The sequence below is a fragment of the Pipra filicauda genome, unplaced genomic scaffold, assembly GCF_003945595.2.
Source record: "Pipra filicauda isolate LSUMZ 115617 unplaced genomic scaffold, ASM394559v2 scaffold435_size564288_pilon, whole genome shotgun sequence".
NCBI classification, from domain to species: Eukaryota; Metazoa; Chordata; class Aves; order Passeriformes; family Pipridae; genus Pipra; species Pipra filicauda.
In genome coordinates this window covers 151,418-171,750 of record NW_024104571.1, presented here as the reverse complement: position 1 = coordinate 171,750, position 20,333 = coordinate 151,418, and the positions used below count along the sequence as shown (strand labels likewise).

At 44.9% G+C, this 20,333-nt stretch overlaps 1 protein-coding gene across 6 annotated transcripts in view; it reads right to left on the bottom strand.

Annotated features, from left to right (window-relative positions):
- Positions 1–20,333, bottom strand: part of RALGAPA2 (Ral GTPase activating protein catalytic subunit alpha 2) — a 97,300-nt gene that overhangs the window by 39,043 nt on the left and 37,924 nt on the right. For all 6 annotated transcript variants that reach the window (XM_039385781.1, XM_039385782.1, XM_027724199.2 and 3 more), the window contains 13 exons: positions 17,230–17,358; positions 16,227–16,355; positions 15,316–15,374; positions 14,906–15,014; positions 14,434–14,544; positions 14,026–14,094; positions 13,722–13,859; positions 13,044–13,227; positions 12,041–12,812; positions 11,752–11,823; positions 10,648–10,771; positions 9,701–9,856; positions 3,587–3,745 (listed from right to left, as the gene is read on the bottom strand). In XM_039385781.1, coding sequence (XP_039241715.1) covers positions 3,587–3,745; positions 9,701–9,856; positions 10,648–10,771; positions 11,752–11,823; positions 12,041–12,812; positions 13,044–13,227; positions 13,722–13,859; positions 14,026–14,094; positions 14,434–14,544; positions 14,906–15,014; positions 15,316–15,374; positions 16,227–16,355; positions 17,230–17,358 — 2,211 coding nt within the window. The remainder of the gene's footprint in view (positions 1–3,586; positions 3,746–9,700; positions 9,857–10,647; positions 10,772–11,751; positions 11,824–12,040; positions 12,813–13,043; positions 13,228–13,721; positions 13,860–14,025; positions 14,095–14,433; positions 14,545–14,905; positions 15,015–15,315; positions 15,375–16,226; positions 16,356–17,229; positions 17,359–20,333) is intronic.

Here is a 20,333-nt window from a genome sequence, read left to right as displayed (position 1 = left end):
GGAAAAGGAAAAAAACCTCAGGCTGGACCAAGATAAGGAGGTGTGTGGAAGGCAGAGGAGATGGCAGAGAAGGGCCCCCTCGGAGGGGCAGGACACACAGCTGGGACAGGCACAAACAGGCCCAGCCCAGCACATCAAGGTGCTCCAACACTGCCCTGTCAAGGTCACCTCCAGAGGAACTCTCGTTAGGATGCCCCAAGGGGACCCAGGGCTCTGCAGAGAAAGGCCACACCAAGTACCAGAGATGCTCTCTGAAAGTCAACCATGTCTGCAATTGCAGACACATAACAGACCTGGCCAGCCAAACCCAGAAAATGTTGATGTTTAAATACATAACCAATTTTAGGACTTACAAGTATTCAAACTCATTTCCCTTTCACAAACTCAAAATGAAAAAAACCAACCCCCAACCAAAGCCCTAAACAGAAGCCAGCAGAAATTATCAATATTTAAGCTATGGATTTTTTCCATCTGTACAGAGGCTTATCACATAAATAAATACCCTCTATTATTCTTCTGCAACTGCTTGTGGGTGACTGTGACAGTCATTCAATAAATGGACAAAGGGAATAGTATAAATCCCCTGCATCTAGGGAATTCCTCTAATTAGAAGTGGCAATGAATTACAGAAGAAATTTGGGGTTAATATAACATCTGCAAATGACAGCTGTCTCTTCACACACTTATTCTGTCATTCCTTTACTTAAAATAATTACCCACCCCCAAAAATAGATTAGTGTAAAATGTTTCCATAGTGGTTTTGCCTTTGATTTTTATTTACTGCTGGCATTACTGTCCAGGCAGTTGAAAAGAAAGGAGACAGAGGAAATTATAATGTTCTGGAACATCAAGTTTCTAAGTGAAATTTTTACCCCATGCTCTGTTTAGAAGTATTGACAACAGGAGAAAAGTATGTAAAACTATATTCTTAAGCACAAATAAGGAGGTTAAGTACATACTAGTATTAAAATTATACCACCACCCAAATACCAGATATGTAAAGTCAGAGCAGCAGATGCTACCGGCATAGGGGAATTCCCTGTCAGGCTTTTTGGACAGGCTGACAGGACTTGGTGCCTGTTTCAGACCCACCTGGAGTTGGGGAGCGGGGCAGAGTTTCTTACCACAGCACTACCGAATTTATAGATAGAAACTGTGGATGAGGTGTGTCCATGTTACACACACACTCCCCTGCACATGCTCCCCACACGCAGAGAGGAGCTGAGGGTTCCGCAGACCCGCTGCGATGCGAGCGCGGCACAGCCGGACCACGCGGACACAAAGCTGGGAATTATTCATTCCCGAGCAGATCCAGCGGCCTCGCCGAGGGTCATTAAAGTCAATGGAGCTGCATCTCGTCAGCTCCCATCTGTACAGGGGCTCTGCCCTAGCCAGGGCTCTGGGGGGAGGCCAGTGGAACGCACGGGGCACGTTCCCCGCTGGGCACAGCTCCGTGCCCCGGCATTAAACACCATCCGAGGAAAGCGGGGCTGGGATGGTTATAACAAACAGGCTGCTTTGACAGGAATCAATTAAAAACAAGGGGAGAGGCAAAGATCCTCTCCTGTGAGTACTCCAAATGTCACCGCGAGTTACCCACGAAGCAAAAATTAATATTCAGCCCACTGCAAACACCTGCTTCGTTCCAATTTCCAACAGAAAAATCATTATTTCTGTTGCCTGCAGTAAAAGTAGGCAAGGTTAAATAAACCTTCCGAGCACAAAGACTTCCCCTCTACGGCGAGCAGCACTAGTTAAAAGAGAGGGGAATGGGTAAATTATTGTACCAAATGGCTGAGAATTAATCTCTGATGACGAGCTGCAATCTAACGAGGCATCTGTGTCCCAGGGAACCCGCAGCATGTCCCTGGCGGTATGTGCAGTGCGGAGCCTGCCTGGCATGCTTTGTCCCCTCTCGCAGGCAGCTTTTCCTCTCATTGTTCCCAATATCCTCGTGCATCTGTGACGCGTGGAATGCATTCACACTAACAGACTTACTATTGTCTTCCCCCCGAAGCTTTGTCGGGCAAAGACTGCAGCACGGTTCCTGATAATTATATTGCTTAATTAATCAAGACAAAAAAAATTTGCAAATCATTGCCCGGTTGCCAAGCAGGGAGATCAAAAATGAAAACAATACAAGCTGAAGCAACATAACAAAAGTAACAGCTATCTGATCAGAAATTCTTCTATAATGAAGCTATTAATGCTAAAGCGGTTAATGTTAACATTGCTCCAGGTGTCTCTACTTGGCTGCAAACAAAAAGGCTAACATTATGGATATAAAAGGCCAAATGTTGCCATGGATTCTGTAACCTGATAGAGAGGACAGCCTTTTCATTCGATTAGGGAATGCAATTTAAATACCAGGGACTGAAGCCAAACAACAGACATTTCTCTCTGCAAGCCTCTTTCATTCACCCTGGGGTCAGTAGCTGGTGAACAAAAGGTCAGCCACACTTGCCCTGGAAATGTCTGGATTAATTTTATTACATTGTAATGGTTTGTACTTTAAATGTAGGGATAACACTAAATTTCCAGTTAGCTCTTATTCTGGCTGCCCGTCGGGTGCTTTTGACTAATATGTAAGATGACACAGCTTTTCTCCGTTGCTCCAGAGAAGTCTCGAGCGTGTTCCTCACACTAAATTCTTAGCTCCTAATGTTCTGCTGGGAAAATAAAATGCCCAAAAAGTAAATTGCAGAGCTCAACGGCAAATGTAAGGAAAAATCCCCCACTCTCAGAAAATTTTCAAGTTTGAAACATCTACTGACAAACCACTGGTTGTCAATATCTAACAACTCCATCATTCATAACTCAAAAAATACTGTCTACAGCTGGTAAATACGTCACCTGATGAAGGCATTTGCCACAGCTGGTTACTCTCTTGGAGAAATACTGTCCATCATATAAGGGAAACGGTATTTATCACACTGATTACTGTCACAAAGTATATTTTATATACATTTTTGTGTCCATAATGTACCAGACAAGCATTTACTGCAGCAGCTTTTTCATACCTATGCACAGATGTACATACACACACCCCTGCTATGTTGAAAAAGATGCCTTCCCCCCCCCCAAACATCTCAAATGTGGTTGCAAATGATGATTTAACCATGAAATAGTGAACCTTCAACATTTTGTTTGCTGTCAGGATACCCAGTGCCTGCATCACCCTGCCGGTGCACGCACAGCACCACCTGTGGGACGGTGACCCCACACACGGGGTGACCCCACAGCACACGAGTGTTTTGCTTTCACTGCCTCAGGCTGCAAATGCACAGTGGTTTTAAATACTGCACTTTGCACGGTGATTTCTACGGGTTGAGAATTCTGACACGTTTCTGTGAGCGCTAATTGTGACCATAAAATGAATGAGCAGGCACTTGGATCACCATTAGTAATTCTAGTTTTAAAGTACGAGCTCAATGCTCAGCTCTGTGCCTGAGATGGACAGACTGTATTTTATACTTGCAGGGAAAAAATGACCCCCGAACTTGAAAGCACTGAGCTTTATTTAAGCAGCAGAACTGCTGGTCACTGCACAACACATGACAAGCCCAGCAAAGCAGCCCAAACGTACCTCTGGTTTCTTCATGATCTCTATGAAAAACATGTGATTCTTCATGGGGTAGATGACAATGAGAACATCCCCGAAGTCCGTGGGTATGATGCCCCTGCGGTAGTTGCGGGTGTGCTCAGACCAGACGATGTGAACCTCATCATTTCCCAAGTGACGAAGCTGCAACAGCAAATTGGCTCTTTATTAATCCGAGTGATAACCACGGTTTAGGAGGGGTCATGGCTCACAAATTGAATTACAATGCTCAATAGTAGGAATATTTCATTACAGAAAAAGTTAAAATATTGTTTTTCTCCAGTTGCTCATGAAAGCATCAGCTCAATAATTTGCTTCATTCACAACACATTGTTGTCTGATGGCTTAATTAAGTCATTATCAAACTAGCCATTAGCATGATATGTAAATGTACATTACCTACAGTGATTTAAGATGGAAAACTGAATTACTAGAACAAAACATTACCCAACAGAACATCATATTCCAGCTAAAATGAGGCAGCTGTCACAGAAATATGAAATGCCTTGACTCAGGATGTCAAGAAACTGTCTATCGTGAACCACTATAACTGAATTTATTATCCACAAACATCTCCTCACTGTGTCTGGAGGGGCTTCTGCTTGAAACGTCAGCAAAATATCTGGGCAATGTGAGTGAGAGAAGAATGGAAAATACCGTGGGAGTTACCTTTTTATTTGGAGCAGAGTTGCACAAAATATGGCTAAAATTTACATGTGACACATACAAAATGCATCTGAGAGCCTGTGTGTGTTTGCTCTGCTACTGGAGGAGCTGGAGGTGATCTAACAGATGGCAAAAACTATTTGGCAATCACGTACAAGCCTCACACAATGGTTTCAACTGTAAGCTTTAAAGTTAAAATGTAATCCACATGCAGAATGCCAGCCCAACGCATAAAAAGAATTTAAGTCCCACTTAAAGCTTAAAAGACACCCCCACCCCCACAATTTGGTGCTACCCCTGGAACAATGTGCACAATAGACCGAACAAAGAAGCCAAAACGAAGCTCTGCTACTTCACTCTGTGTGGGGGGAAAGAAGAAAGGGATAAGAAAGTGGTGATTTTCATTGGTAAATAACAACTGAGCTACCCCAACATGCCTTGGATCAGCCCATGCACCAACGAAGCTTCCCTCTTCAGAATCAGGCAGTGCCTTTAGAAGGAAAAACTTTCACTCCTACATATCGGTGGCAAAAGGGACCCCAGTCACGACAGAAATGTGGCAAAACCAACACATTATGAGAATGAAAAAGTCACAACTGTGAACTTGGCTTACAGTTCATACTCCAGTAAAGTAAAGCTCAGCTCACAGGACGACTGAGATTCTCAGAGTTTATTTTAAATTAAACTGAAGATAAAGAACTGTGTTTTATTTACACCTATGAATAATAGATAATTTTAGTTCTGTTTGAAGAAAACATGAACTCTTCGTGTTTTGTAAAAACCACCAATTAACAGTACTATTACTAGAGCTTCTTACATGTAAAAAATCAGTAGAAACTGCTGATTTCTGTACCAAAGTGATTAGAAGCAAGATGTCAAATTTAGTGTTAAAAACCCCCAAAATCCTTCTAGTGACCAGACTTTGTGCACAGTGGGTTCCAGATGCTGGGGATGTGGGTGCCTGGCCAGGCTGTCCCACTCCACGCCTAGAGAAGAGAATTCAGTGAAGAGGGAGAAGCACCAGCTGAACTGGTGCTTGCTGTGCTTGTGTGGGACAGGGAGTGACGGCTGTGAGCTCAAACCCTTGCAAATGTCCTGTGATGATGAATCCCACCTCTGCTAGGATCCCCACTGTGTGCATGCAGCTCATCGTAGAGCTTGAGTTACTGCCCTTGAAGTCACACATCCTTAGGAGTCGCAGCAACAAGGTATAAGGTTACAAAGGAAAAACTAGTACTAAACAAAAATGTTTGTTATTGAAAGATAATTTCACTGATAAAAAGTCATTATAAATAATCTTATCTGTGACAATAAGCCAGCTATTTTCCTGTGTTGTTTATTCAAAACAGCAGCTGTGGGGCAGTCAGTGCCATGAATGACTTGTGCTGAAAGGTCTAAAGCCCCACAGCCAGCACACGTGGAGCCAGAGCTCCAGGCTGTGCTCTCCATGCGGTTTAGGAGTGGGGGGGGGCAGGAAAAGAATACATTAAAAAAACCACCAAATCAGCCAGGAAATCAGAGAGATATTAAAAAGCAGAGCCCAAGAATGGAGCAGCTCGGAGCTGTTCGGTTCAGTGCTGACTGGAGCGATCACAGCTCTGGAAATGGCAGCTGTGTCTCCTCTCGGGCGCACGGGCAGAGCGCGCATTTTCCACCTGCCCAGGGAGGCGGTTTGGCCGACACGGGTGTGATGGACACGCTCTGGGCTGCAGGTGCTTGGACACGCTGTGGGGTCAGTCCCCCGCCGTGGGGTCAGTCCCCCGCCGTGGGGTCAGTCCCCCGCCGACCCCCGCCGTCCCCGCGCTCGGGCCGTGCCGGGCACGGGCAGTGCTCCCGGCTCCGCACGCCCGGTGCCCAGGGCGCCGACGCTGGTCACGGTGCACACCTCGGCCTGACCTCCTTTCCCTGCTAATTGCATTACACAGCCAGCTGGCTCCAGAGAGGAGTCGTCTGTTTGACTGAAGAATTCCTGCTTTTGGGGAGGCATGGCTGCTACTTTTGCTAAGTAACAGTGGGGCCTGACATCCCCATTGTCTGCCTGACAGTGTGCCCATCCTAAAATCTAAGTTTTATTTGTAAATTAACCGAGAAACTTCCTGCCAGAGCAGGGCTGCCTGGAGACTGATAATGTGTGCCTTTCATTCCCTTTCACTCTCACTGTATCACTGCCAATTTGTTTTTCTGCTGCTCGCCAGCCCGAGGCCATAAAAGCCTTGTAAGACATAAGTGCAATTATAGTCCTGGAGTCAAATGAATTGGACAAATCCAATAGCACAGCTCTGTCCCCACTCTGCAAAGCCCTACAGCAGTCAGATTAGCTGCTAAAAATCTAATCTAGCCCCAGCTAACAAATTTCTGCAGCGAAGGAGCAAGAGTTCACTATGGGGTTGCAACCAGATTTCTGAATTGAAAAAGTTCTGCTTTGACAATGGAGAAGATGGAATAAATCACCGAGAAATTCTGCAGCACATCTTTAAACCGTTAAGTGCAATTTGGGCAGAACAAGACAGGGACAGTAGAATGCCATTCCTGGGATTGATTTTCACTCTTGCCACACGACAGCCAGATAAAGTTTGGAACCAATGATGTTGAACCCTGCAGCAGCAAAAGTGATCAGCTGAATTTTGTTTACTCCACTAGAAAAGGTTTCTGTCAGGGCCAAGACTTATTTAGAGAGGGTTTCTTTCTTTCATTTTTTTTTTCTTTCTCCCTGAATTAGCAATATAATATGTCAGCATATACCTCAAATAAAGAAATACAAACTACAAATCAGAACTCTGCTGCACAAAAATAAGGGGTCAAGTTCATCCTCAGAGAACGTGGACTTATTCTTGGGAATTTATACCAGAAATTACTTTATCCCTGTGTTCAGTAAAAACAAAAACCACAATAACATATTTAAGTAAAATTACTGCATCTGCTTAATTCCCCAGCCCCCAGAATTTATGGGCTGCTGCAGGGCTCCCCAGGCCAGCAGGTGGTCAGTCCTTCTGTTCAGCCCGGAGTGCACGAGCCAAGCACGCTGACAGGATTGGAGCCTTTCGGTGGGTCTGAGGCAAAACAAGCAAAGAACCCCAGAAATCACACAGATTTCAGAGATAAGGGGCACCTGAGACCCCAGACAGCATCTGATGGAAGGAAGGGGAGGGCAAGAAAAAAGTTGTGCCCCCATTGCATCCTGACTGGCAACCAGATAAAACTTCCTCCTCCCAATAACACTGTCCTGTATCCCCAGGATATGACAATGTCTTCATTCCAAGACATTAATGCTTTCTGGGTGAAAAGAGCTCCTGCAGAATCACAGAATCATGGAGTGGTTTGGCTTCCGTTTGGATAGTCAGCCATGCTCAAATGCAGGCTAGTCCATCCATCAGCATTCCAAAGCATGAGAGAACTGTTCATCTTCCAGAAACTTTGCAGTGCTTCTGAAATGCACCTTCTGTCCCCTTAGAGCTGCAGTTCTGTAAGATCTGCTAACAGCCTATGCTCATTTGCACAGAACCACGTTTGCTCACGACAGACCTGTGACAAACTGAACCCGTTGTGTGCAGAAGATAGATCCATGTTAAAAAGCCCTCTGGAAGTCATCTGGTCCAAGCCCGTGCCTGCAGCTCCTGATATCCATGAGATTGTTCAGAGCTTTGTCCTGTACAGGAATACACAGTTTTTGATCCCTGCAGGATCCTATAGCGGATTTCAGGTTTCTTTAAAAAAGACTTAGAGCAATTCCTTTGTGGTATTTTCTGTGGATAGTATGTGCTGGAGCTGGCCTGGTTTTCTGGCAGTGCAAGACTTGGAGACTGGTAGCTACTAAATGCTTTTGCTTTTTGTTTCTCACAAAGAAGGAATTCTCTTAGAGCAAACACAGGCAAGACAATTAAATAGAATAACCAGACTCTCAGTGTCTGTGATAACCCCTAACACGGGTGGGAACCAGGAGAACTAGTAAATAGACTGTTTGCAGTTAAACCCCATCTCTCCCCATGTGGTAGCTCCATCACTATGCTCTCTGCTCTCCCAGATGATGTATTACTTGACAGCCAGATCATATCCCAGTGTCTTTGCTAGGCTTCCACAAAACCCAGGAGGCCAGGACTTACAAGGGAAGATCAGACTAAACAGACACAATTTCTGTAGGACAAGTAAGTCTGGGAAAGACATGGCAGCAATTCTCAGACATGCATAAGTCTGCAGCAAAACAGCCTGCCCTCCATATCCATGTGGAATAGGGGAGAATCAATGAGCTTAAATTGAAGCAAAGTAGATGGTGCAAGAGACTGTGTCACAGTACAAGAAGTGGAGCGTAGGAATATGTTGCCTAGGGAAACTAAATCATTCATCACTGGAGTTTTGAGCAAGCAGCTGGACAAATACTGGTCAGGAACAATAAAAATACACAAAGTCCTACCCCGGTAAAGTCACAGACTCTACAGCCCCCCACTATGTCCCACTGCCCTACCTCTCCATCCTCAAGAACTCAGATTACATTTTTCCCATAGCCATGTAAATCCACTGATATGAAGATAATGAGTTGCATACAAAAAGAGAAACGTAATTTTACTGACTTTTTTTTAAAATGACAGATATCCCAGTAAAAAAGAAAAGATCTGGCTTTACTATGAAATGCTGGGCAATTTTTTCAGGACCAGTAAGCAAAAATTTCACCTTTATATTTAAAGGAAAAGCCCATGTGATTCTGAAACCAACTGGACACTAAATAGTCACTCAGTGACATTTGTAGACAATGTTCAGAGCACAGCAGTATCCCCTGGTGCACTGGATAGCCTCAGCAGCATTACTGATGCACGTTAACAACCTCTGCAGAACAAGTTGCCAATCCTAATTAAAAAGGCAGAGATTTGGTATGTCCCTAAAATCTTCTTTGACTCTAAGCAGCAGCTGGCAAGCACCAAAATCTCAAATCACTCCTTGTTAGGAAAGACAAAGATTAAGTACAGACACCAACAAAGTTTTGGGCTGGGTTCTGGCTGCCTTTGAAGCAGAGGCTGCTTGTCAGAATTGTGCTTAAGTGGCTACTGGCTTTAGCTATCAGCTGTGACTGCCTTGGGTCCAGAGCTTGTCACCTCCCTTTTGCTTTGCTGTTCCACGCAGGATGATTGGTCTGGAAGGTTTTATTATGCTGCATTTGGTTGTTTTGTTCTACCAACCTGCAACAGCTTTGGCAGGCAGACAACATACAAATGAAATTATTGCTAATATTATTACTCATGGTGGTATTTGAGGCTACCATGGAAATGTTAATTGTGTTTCAGAACCCAGAATTTAGATGCCATTTAATTCAGATAATCCAGCTGCAGAGCACCATGTGGCACAGCAAAGATGGGATGCCAGGGCCAGTTAGCACAAGCTGCTTTCAGTTCAAACTTCCATTTAAGCACTTGCAGAGTGTGCAGTACACCGCACATTCTTTACCTTTTTGGTCAGCGAATCGTCCGAATCCGAGGGCATCCTGGTGGACACGTGGAAGATGATCTCCACGGTGGAGGTAGCGTAGTAGGGAGCAGTTTGTCCTGTGCTGCCATTGCGCTGCAGGCCGCCCATGAAACCCCCGTGCGTGGAGAGATCCACCTGAGGGATTGAAAGGCAGGATTAGAGAAAATTTGAAAAGACTGATGAATTATCAGTATTTATTTCTATATCAAGACTTCATGAATTTACCATTCTAGGACTCTGCAGCCATCCTAGAGAAATCTTCCCTTAAAGCTTTGTGATCCTCCTGTTAGATCTGTCTTTCCCCTTCCTGTATTGGACACTCACTAAAAGCAAATGTCTCTTAACCAGGTCTTGAGCCAGTATCCATCTGGTGATTCTACCTTCCTACAGCAAAAAGCAGCAAGGAAGCAACACGTGCTGCTCCTCCAAGGGCTCAGACCTCCCAGTGCCAGGAGCCTCCCAAAGGGCAGAGAAAGAACCAGAAAAACTGCAGAAGAAACTTAAGACTTGTACAGAAAGAAAAACCTTAAGAAGAAATTATTCCAGAAGCTTATTCAGAAGAAATGCCTCTCTGAAGTCCAGCTTGAGTCCAAAGGATTGTTTGTTTTCCCAGTGGCACCAGCCTCAGGATGGTGCCTCTCCCTGTGAGCCTTGTGAAACTTCGATCCTTAACATGCAGCTACTCTGTATTTCCCAAACCCATAACTTTTCGTGGCACTTAGACTATGACACACCATTCTGACAAGGCAAATAATACCCAAAAGCTTCATGAAGAAGCTCCTGTGGTGAGAGTGTGCTCTGACCACATCAAGAGCTAAAAGCAGCTAAATATCAGTGTGTAGTGAATTTATCTTCTTTTAATGAGAATTAAAAACTATGCAGTGACATTAGCAACGTGTTAGTTTGCCTACATTTATGGCTATTACCTCCCAGCCCAGTCCTGCTACAAAATCCTCATATGCCTGGCTTCCCCTGGCGTTGGCCAGGATGGAGCACTTGTCCTCCTGTCCCTCGGCGATGTAGAACACGGCGATCTTGTGAGTCTCACGGCTGCAAAGGGACACAAAAAGAAGTCAAATTAAAGAAGTTTCAGCTCAAAATTATTTTTTAGATCCCTTGCACTCCAGAGCTATGAGCAGGTGCCCACATTTAAGTCCATGCATCCATTTCTTTTTTGCACACAAGTCCATTGCTCTCTTTCAGCCGCAGAAATTGATTTCTGCCCATTTCCCCTCCTCCCGCTGCAGAGACCCCCCAGTTCTGAGAGAGGAGCCAAGGCTGGTCCTTCTGTGCATCAGCCACAGTCCTGGTGACCAAGTTCCAATTACAGGGTTAATGACTCAGAGCTGTGCAGCTTTGCCACAGACGGAGGTGGCACAGGTGTTAATGGGAGCATAATTTGACCTACAGAATTTTAATTACAGGGTGATGACATACAAGGAGAAAGAAACATTATTGACTCTTAGATCCTGGGCTGAGTTTTACAAGGCTGACAGAGACAGTTGGCTTCTTTGAAAAACAGCAAAGTGGATTTGATATGGAAACTGTTGGGATGCAGTGCTGCAGAGGCTTTTCAAATAGCTCTATGTCCAGTAATGAAAAATAAAACATAACATTCAGAACTCCATTCTGCCACTTCCTGGCTGGGGAGCAGTTCTGGGGAGATCACCCCTTAAAGTACTGCTCTTGACATGGACCATCCTGTGAGAAATGGTCCTTTGTGTCAGCTGAACTAAGGTCACAAACTATTTGGGAGCTTCTTCCCTCCCTTCTCAGCTAAGCAAACTGGAAATAGGTTACTCTGTCTTATTATCTGCTACTGATTTGGAATTGGCTGTACACAGTGCCAGTGCAGACAGCTTCTCCATTCGGGCTGCAGAACTCTGGAGAAACAAACAATCCATCTTACATACTAATATTTGTATTGCTGGCACAGGCAATGGCAGGAGAGCTTTCGTTTTGGTGACTCACTCATTCTGCCTTGGGAAACACAAACCTTATCAATGTTGTGTCCAGAACACATCACCTACCATTGGCGGGAATCCAGATTTTTCAGTTCTCGCAGCAATTTTGAATTTTTCTTAAGCAAGTGAAAGCTTTTTCTAAAAAAAAAAAAATAAAAAAATAAAAAAAGGTTTGAAGGCAAATGCAACACCATACAGACACAGTATTTTGTCATCCAAATACCTAAGTGAAGTGAATCAAATTAACATGACGTGATTTTTAAAAATCTTGTTTTCTTAAGTGTGTACACATTTGGGGGTAAGAAGTGAGAAGACTAAGAGTACTGTAAATGTGTTCTGAATCCCCTCTCCCTACCTTCTATCCCAGGAGTTCATTCCCAAGTCGTTCAGCAACAGCCGACAGAAATAAAAGGAGGCCTGAGGCTCAGCAGGGCGTGGTGGTTCCTGGCGGGCCACCTTCATGCTGCAGTCCGAGCTGCATTTCAGGATGAACTCCCTTTCCTGGGCACTCTGCCTCATCAGGGCCTCCATGATGGCCCGCTCCTGCTCGGAGCTCATCCCGCAGGGCGGCGGCGCCGGCTCGTTCAGCTTGCGCTGGGGGTGCAGAAGGCACTCGGGGCTGGTGGCACCGATCTTCTCCAGCAACTGGTCGAGAGCATCTTCTCCTTCCTCTGCCTGGGAAATGTCGTTCTGGGAAGCGAAGTGGTGCTCGGGGTTGCTGGAGATCACAAAGGTGTTGGTGGTGCTCCGCTGAGGAAGGCAGCCCTCCAAAGGGCCGTACAGTATCCGGCCATCCCAAGAGTACTTCCCTGAGATATCCCTGACGATCACCCTGACGTCCGAGGGGGCTGCTGCCGGCTCAGCACCCGCCCTCTTCTCTGCAGGGATTTGGAGGTAAGATATGAGAGTGCTGTCATTGAACACAAAGAGCTGCAGGTTGGGACTCCGGAAGACTTCCGAGGACAGCTCAGAGGACTCCACATAGGAGTTGTCATGGTTCTCACTGAGGAGGCTGTGGAGAATGGCAGGGCCTCCGCTGAGCGGGTAGTGGCTCAGGTGATTCACCAGGTGAGTCATCACCATCCGCGCTGTCAGAGGTATCAATTCTAAATTCCTCCTCCTTTTCTCTGAAACCATCAATGAAAAGATAATGGATCAGTAAGAGCAGCAAGAGACAATTCAAAAAGAGCAACTGTGGATTTCTGTCACACTGCAGCTGCTTGCTTTAGTTGTCTTCCCAAGCCTTCCTGTTCAAGGAACTATTTACAACAGCTTTCCAAGGAATTCTACCTGTCCTGCACTTTTGTTTTATTTTACCGCATCCCCACAGCCGGTCCACGCTCTGTGAGCTCTCTTACCCTCAGCAACAGTGAGCAGGTTGCCCAAATCTGTGGAGGAGTGGCACTGGGCTGGCTCCGAGCTCCTGACGTTCCCCAGTGGCAAAAAGGGGTCGTAGTCATAGGAGGAGAGGTCGGCCAGGCTCAGCACGTAGTGGCTTTGCTGCGTGTACGTGCTGGAGCCGTTCACACAGCAGTGCAGGACCTGCCAGGGGACAGTGGGACACTGCAGCAGAAATAAACCCCACAGGACAGGCCCCAACACACCCTGGGAGCAGTGCCCCTTCCTAATTCTGACTTTGTAAACCAGGACATGCTACAAAAACCATCTGTGGCCAAGTACAGCATTTTTAAATTAGCACTCACCATCTGCACTGATTCTATACTTTAACAGCTCACTTCAGGACTTGTTTTGTATTTCAACAACCCACTTCAAATATTTCTGCAAAGATTATCTTCCCCGACTTGTTGTTTTAAGCATTTTATCTTTCTCTTCACCACCCTCTGTCTGTTCTACATCTCTAATCTTATCTTCTTAACATTTTGCATCCGTACTTCTCACCTGTACGACTTCTGTCCGCATTGCAAGAACTCGCGATTTTCTAGAGCTTGCCAAAACTGCTTCTGTGCCTACCAGGGTGTGTGAAAGGCATCTCTAAACATCCAGACACAGTAAATCACTTTCCTTTCCATACTCACTCTGTAAATGTAGTCCAGTAAAGGAGCTCTGGATGCGTGATGATCTTCCACAGCACCAGCAGACACAGGCTCCAGCAGCATTTTCATGGGCAGTGCCATGCACCAATCCAGCAGGCACAGCAGCAGGGAAACAATGAACTGAACAAGGACATGGAACACGGTATTTAGGTACATTCCATTGAATTCACCCAAACTTCAAGGGAGGGGTTGGAAAGTTTACAGCTCTGGTTCAAAGTGACTTCATTTAAAAAGCACCTCTAACAGCACAAAGAAGGAATGGAGGCAGCTCTTGTCAGTGACGCACCTTCTTATCCGCCTCCACGGAGGAGTACTCGGCACTCGGCAAAAGGAAGGCAATGGTGGCCACGAGGATCTACAGCCAAACAAACAGATGTCAGAAAGGCACTTAACTTCTTTCACTATAAAGACAGAGTTGGACTTCATGTGCACAGGGTATGGAAAAGGTTCAGTTCCCTTAGGAGCATCCAAGTGCCTGTGTCAATCAATGTCCAAGTGAAACAATGATTTACTGAGCATTTTGAAAACAAGTCCCTGCAAACATGGGACATACACTGGTCCTGGCACTGCAGCAATTACATCCCTAACAATATCTGCAGAAGAAGGGAGTTCACAAATCATAGCAACTCAAGGAAGGAATTAAAACAACTTTGCACACGATTTCCCTACAAACATTTTAAAGAGTCTGACGTACTTCAGTGATTTTCCGGCACAGGGAGGATTCGTACTCCTGAAGCTTTTGCCAGTAAGACACCAGCAGCTGAAGAACATCACAGGCTACCTGAGCTACCAGCTTATTGGAAAACTGGAAAAAAAAAGGTGATTAAAAGCCAAATAAAATATCCACGTACAATACAACACATTCAGTTTTTCTACATTTTAAATTATTTTGCATCTACACAAACAATAAAAAACGTTAATGCTGTGAAATCATCTTGTCAGCATTAGGAACCAGCAGGTTTGATATTGTCTGTGTGATTTTAACTCAGTTTGCTGGGGAAAGGGTCTTTAGGTACACAAGCACATGCTATTTTTGCAAATATTCTGCAGATTTGTATAGGACACCAGACCTGCAGACTGTGCTCCAGATCATCATCAGCTCTTTAAAAGGTGAAAATGCCTGTTTTTACACAATGCTGATTGATTGGGGCCCGCCAGAGCAATACCTTCAGTGTCACACCTATGACATTGATGGCCTTCTTCACGTGGGGATGGTTTGTGCACTGCGTGAGCTCCTCACAGATCCACACTCCCAGGCCACAGATGGCTATGCACCTTTGGTAAAAGGAAGAGTGGTTTTGTCACAAGTTTTAGAAGAACATTTAGAGGGGGAAAAAAAAGTAATAAAAAGAAAAAAAATGCACAAAGATCTTTCTTTTCCCTCTCACACAACAGGCCTGCACCTTTATGGTGCAGAGTGGAGCTCAGCTTCATAGGACCAAACCACAAGGCAGTAGCAACACCTCAGCTGGACAAGCACCAAAACCAAGTAGCAAGAAAGACTTTCCAACTCAAGGACTTGATAATCTTAAAGATCTTTTCCAACCCAAACAATTCCATGATTTTCCCAATTTACCTTGCAGCTTCACTTGGCTCCTCTGTAGCATTCTTCAATAAAATATTTATGAGGCAACACTAAAACAACAAAGTAAATTAGAATAAGCATCTTTTCCATACCTCTGTTTTAAAGTTAATTTTTACATAGTTACAAGTGAAGTCACTTTAATCCTCAATCTGTTCTTAAAGCATCTTTACCACATGCCAGTTGTATTTTGTCAAGGCAGAAATACCAATTACAACTCAAATACACAGGCCCTTGTGGACAAATTGAATCGACCTACAACTCATGAACTCACGTACAGGCAGCAAGACAGAAATCAATTCATTTTCAGTGGAAGGGTGTTTACAAACTATGAGTGGAGGTCACTTCATACAAACTGTAGTGTTTCTGTTTTAAGTACAGAAAAGCCAATTCTAAAATTGAGACAGTTTTAACACGCCTCCAGTGACTCTCCAAGGCCTGATGAAGAAAGCAAGAATGGGTGCCCAGTGTGCAAAGGGGTTCCTGCACTCCTCTGGTTACTGAAATAGCAATAAGGCAAAAAATCTCTACCCTTACACACCCCACACATCTCTTACAGGATGAGCTAATGGACACAGGTACAATGAATGGACACTTTAAATACCACCTACACTATTTAATGAATTGGCCTGGACGGCATCTGGCTGGAAAAACATGGCATCTGATCACAGCCAGCTCGCTCTCCTTGAAAATCCAACTGGAATTTGCAGTATCTAAGTTTTGTTAATGTTATGGCACATGTCAGGCAAAGCACTGCTCAGCAAAGCACATGTAATGTGCAGCTGTGGGGTTCGAGGAGAAGGAAGGGATCCTTTTTTAACAAAAAACTCACAGTAAGAATTAAGTAACTGAATAATAAAAATAGGATAGGTTACCTAAGGATTTACAATGAAATGGGGCTTTACCTTCACATCTGCAGTTCCTGTGCTGATCTCACTGGCTTCTGAAATGGGCCCCAACCGTGGGATTTCTTGGTAGGTATTTGGAAAGCACACGAGAGCACCAAGGATGGTGTGAGCTTCAGAACGGGGAGCCTAATGAGGGCAAGTAAAGAGAAATATTAATTAGAAAAACCTTCACACATGTAGATGCCATCAGCTCTGAGGTCAGGATGCACTGCCATACTCAGAGTGCTGGATTCACAGTGCAGCACTGAAGTGTCCCAGGACCTTTTCTTTTACAGCCCCAGCAACAGCTGTATGAAAGCAGTGACTAATACACACCTTCCTGCCCGTGCTTTTTGCTGCTGTGCTGCCCTGCTCTCTTTGTGAGGCTGAGCTGCTCCTCCAGCAGGCATCTGGCCCTGCTCCTAAGCACATTCTACATTTTTAACACTTCCTCTGTCATTACCCAACACAACAATCAGCCATTTGGTATTAACTGGAAGTACAGAACCACCTAAGAAAAGCTGAGTGAGAGGCTGAAGCACTAATCCAGCACTGCTATTCGTGATGCTGTGACACAAAGTGCACAGTGCACTCATCCTGACTGCACAGATGATACCAATGTGCAGAGAGAGCCCTACTTCGGTAAAACCATTGAAAGCACCATGGCATGAGGTAGAAACACATTAACTACTATGCAATATTGAAAATACAAGGAACACCCAGTTTTACGCTCGTAGGAGAAATGGAAGGTGATGTTTTGGTTTGTTTTTTTCCATGGAAAGTTGAGTATTCATTTCTTATTAGCACTTTAAACTTTGGATCAACCACCAGGTTGATCAGACTCTGAGGGCTGAGGGAAAAAGCACTGCTGCAACAGCAGCCAGGAGAGGGTTCCTCACACCTTGGCCTTTTGATGAAACACCTTTGCAATAGCAGGGGGGCAGCCTGTGCCACCATGTCCCACACCAGCTGCCGTGCCATGGCCCCAGGAGCCCGCCTGTGGCAGCGATGAGCGCGTTACCTCCAGCGTGTCCGCGCGCAGCACCCTCGCCGCCGCCGCCACGAAGTCCCCGATCAGCATCGTGAACCCAGGCAGGCCCAGGAAGAAAAACCAGGGTGGGCAGTGCTTTATGACGGTGTTCAGGATATCCTGCAAGAGAAGTTACCTGTGTGAGAAGAAATAAGCCAAAACAAAAATAACCCACAGAAGGAGCCCAAAAGCAAAAGGGAGAGTTTGAGAAGATTTAACTTTGAGGTTCACCAGTCCCACGCTAGTCAAGGTGCAAACTCACAGAGCCCCACGGTTCTTTGTGCAAACTGACTGTCATGTAACTATCACCAGATGCATGGAGTAGCAAAAGTGCACTGGGTGTTTTGGTTAAGGTTTCTACTCTTAAATTCCTGTTAAAAACCCAACCCACACACCCATGTCTCTCTGTGTGCCTAAGCACAACCATTCTGCTAAGTAAGTCTTTGGATTCAAAACATCCAAACCTTTAATGGATTTAAGATGAGGTATTGCAGCACTCCAAAGGAGTGAGTTCCTAAATTGCTTCACTCAAAATTCTGTGCCACAAGAACACAAGCGGACGCCAACACATGCTGCCTGTGCCCTGAAGGAACAGACCAGCACCCCCAGCTCTGCTCATCCCTGTGACACAGAGCATGGGCGAGGATAAGCACTTCAATCTCAATCCTTCCACGTTTCAAGACTTCGTAGTCTCTCCAAATCAGGGCAAAGTTCCTGCATTTGAGTTAAGATTTTCTTGCCGCAAGCTTTCAGCAGGTTTAAAATTAGGCATAAAATCTATATAATCCTTACCTGCAACACTGTATTTGCTGAAGAGTTAGATCAAGCTATTTCTATGCTGAGTAGAAAATTATTTTTCACTCACTAAAATTTTGAAGGAAGGTTACAAAGGAATTTTTCCACGTCCACCCTTATGGTTTTATGATGTGCTAAAGAAGGCCTGAACTTGGAGTCCCAGAATGTGTCCATGTGCTCAATTTCTACAGCAGAAGCTAAAGCTGATAAACCCAATTTTCTCTACATGAAGAGATGCTTTAAGATCACCACTATTTTATCAAAGCCCCGCTAAACATCTGCACATCCCCTATTTAGTGTTCCACTAAGTGTTTTTAACACCAACATCTGATGAAATAACTGCTATATATTTTAAATAAATAGTATTAGTTTTAAACATAGTAGCAGATAATGCTTTCACTTTCCTGAATAAGCTAAAATGCTACCCGAGTTAATGTTTAAACTAGTTTTAATCACTTCCTTTGATACTTTTTAAGTCAATATGGGTCAATGCAAACACAGAGAATGCAGAGCAGATGGATGCAGCAGCTCATAAAGCGGGTGGTAAACTCACAGTCGGAGCAGAACAAAGGACCCACCTTTTTCTAATTAAGGGCCTGATTAGCACACGGGGCTGGTCGGCACAGCCACACCTGCCCAGCAGGGCCAGGTACGGCTCAGGCTGGTCCTAATCTCGGGCAGCAGATGGGAGCACACGTCTGTTGACATGTGCCACGATAAAGCAGCCCGGGATAACCTGGCCAGGAAGCACCGGGACCTGCTCCCAACAACTGCATTAACTCCTGTCCTCAGCCCATCGCTCCCATCTGTCACACACAGCAACGGGCAGAGCCCCTGCACCCCGGGCCCTGCACGGAACACTTCCAAAATGAGCAGAAAGATGGAATCACGCAACTGCTACCTTAATATATGAATGCTGAGACTACACACACATTCCTAAATGCTGGAGGAATGGGCCTGTAGGGATCTACTTGCTGGTTATGGGATACACTACTACTAGGGGGGAAAAAAAAAATCATTTTCTACAGTAAGAAACCTTTGAAAATTTTACTTTGAAAAGCTACTGAACCAATCCTTAGTTTCCCTTTGAATTCCCAGCATGGGCTGCATGCTGTGATATGCACACAGGGCCTGGACCGACCCACTCTGCCGGGCTGTTCCCACTGCTATGGTTCATCTCAGGCATTCCAGTGTGCACTCAGATGGTCTGAGTGACTTCACTTAAGCTAAGACAAGGCAGAATATATCCTGGCTATGGAACTGGCCTTCTGCTGGATGTGACTGCACAGCAAATGGACAGAACCACGCCAGGACGGACCTCACAGGCAATCCCGCCAGGTTTTCCCCCCTTTCCCAATCTGCACACTTCCCTGCACGACCCAGCTCACAATAAAACAGGATTTCAGGCAGTAATTCAGTAGCTTTGGGAGCTTATCAGCAGAGTGAGGCTTGTGAGAAGGCGAGGGAGCGAGAACATCTGTGCTATCAGTGATACTGCAAAATCAGGTAATCCAAACAGAGCCCAGGCGCTTCCTTCCCTCCCGAGCGCGGGTCTGGAAATGTAAACTCTGGGCAGCAGCTCCAGCCTAGTCAATGAATCACTTTAATTGAATGCTATGTACACAGCAACTGGAAAACACAAGCCATAAGAAAAACATATGGTGATGGCCATGGAAATTGGTTTACTCATTCTGCACAGTGTTGTTTCTTTACTTCTTTCATAATTGACCTTTAGAACGATAAATGTGTAAAATCATTTTGGTTTATTATGGCTCCGAACCTTTCAGCAATTACACAAAATGAAAATTTAAAAGGAAGTATTCATTCTGGAAGCATTTCCATTGTTTACATAATTGCACAGCTATAATTTAGTGTTCATGTTGTTAAAGAAAAGTGAAAAAAAGGACCATTATGGACTATTTCAATTCAAAATGATGCTCTGTAGTGTTAAAGCTGGGGAGAGGGGGAGAGGAAGGGGCAATCACATGCATATCCTCCTCAAATGCATTAACCCTATAAATGGCATCATATTTCAGTATAGGTTAATCTAGTAATCCAAATTATAAGGTCATAAACATCCACTGAGTAAGCAAAATAAATTTATGCAAGTTCACTGAAAGGTCAATTGCAGAAATATTCTTCACCTAATTTTTGTTCAAGCTTTTGCAGATTACAGGTGTAACCAAATAGCCTGCCAGCTGCCTTCCTCACGTTTCCAATTGTCTCTCAACAGGAACAACATGGATTTTGCACTGAAAGTTCACTCTGTTCCTCACTGAGAGACACCTCATTAGCGGCTG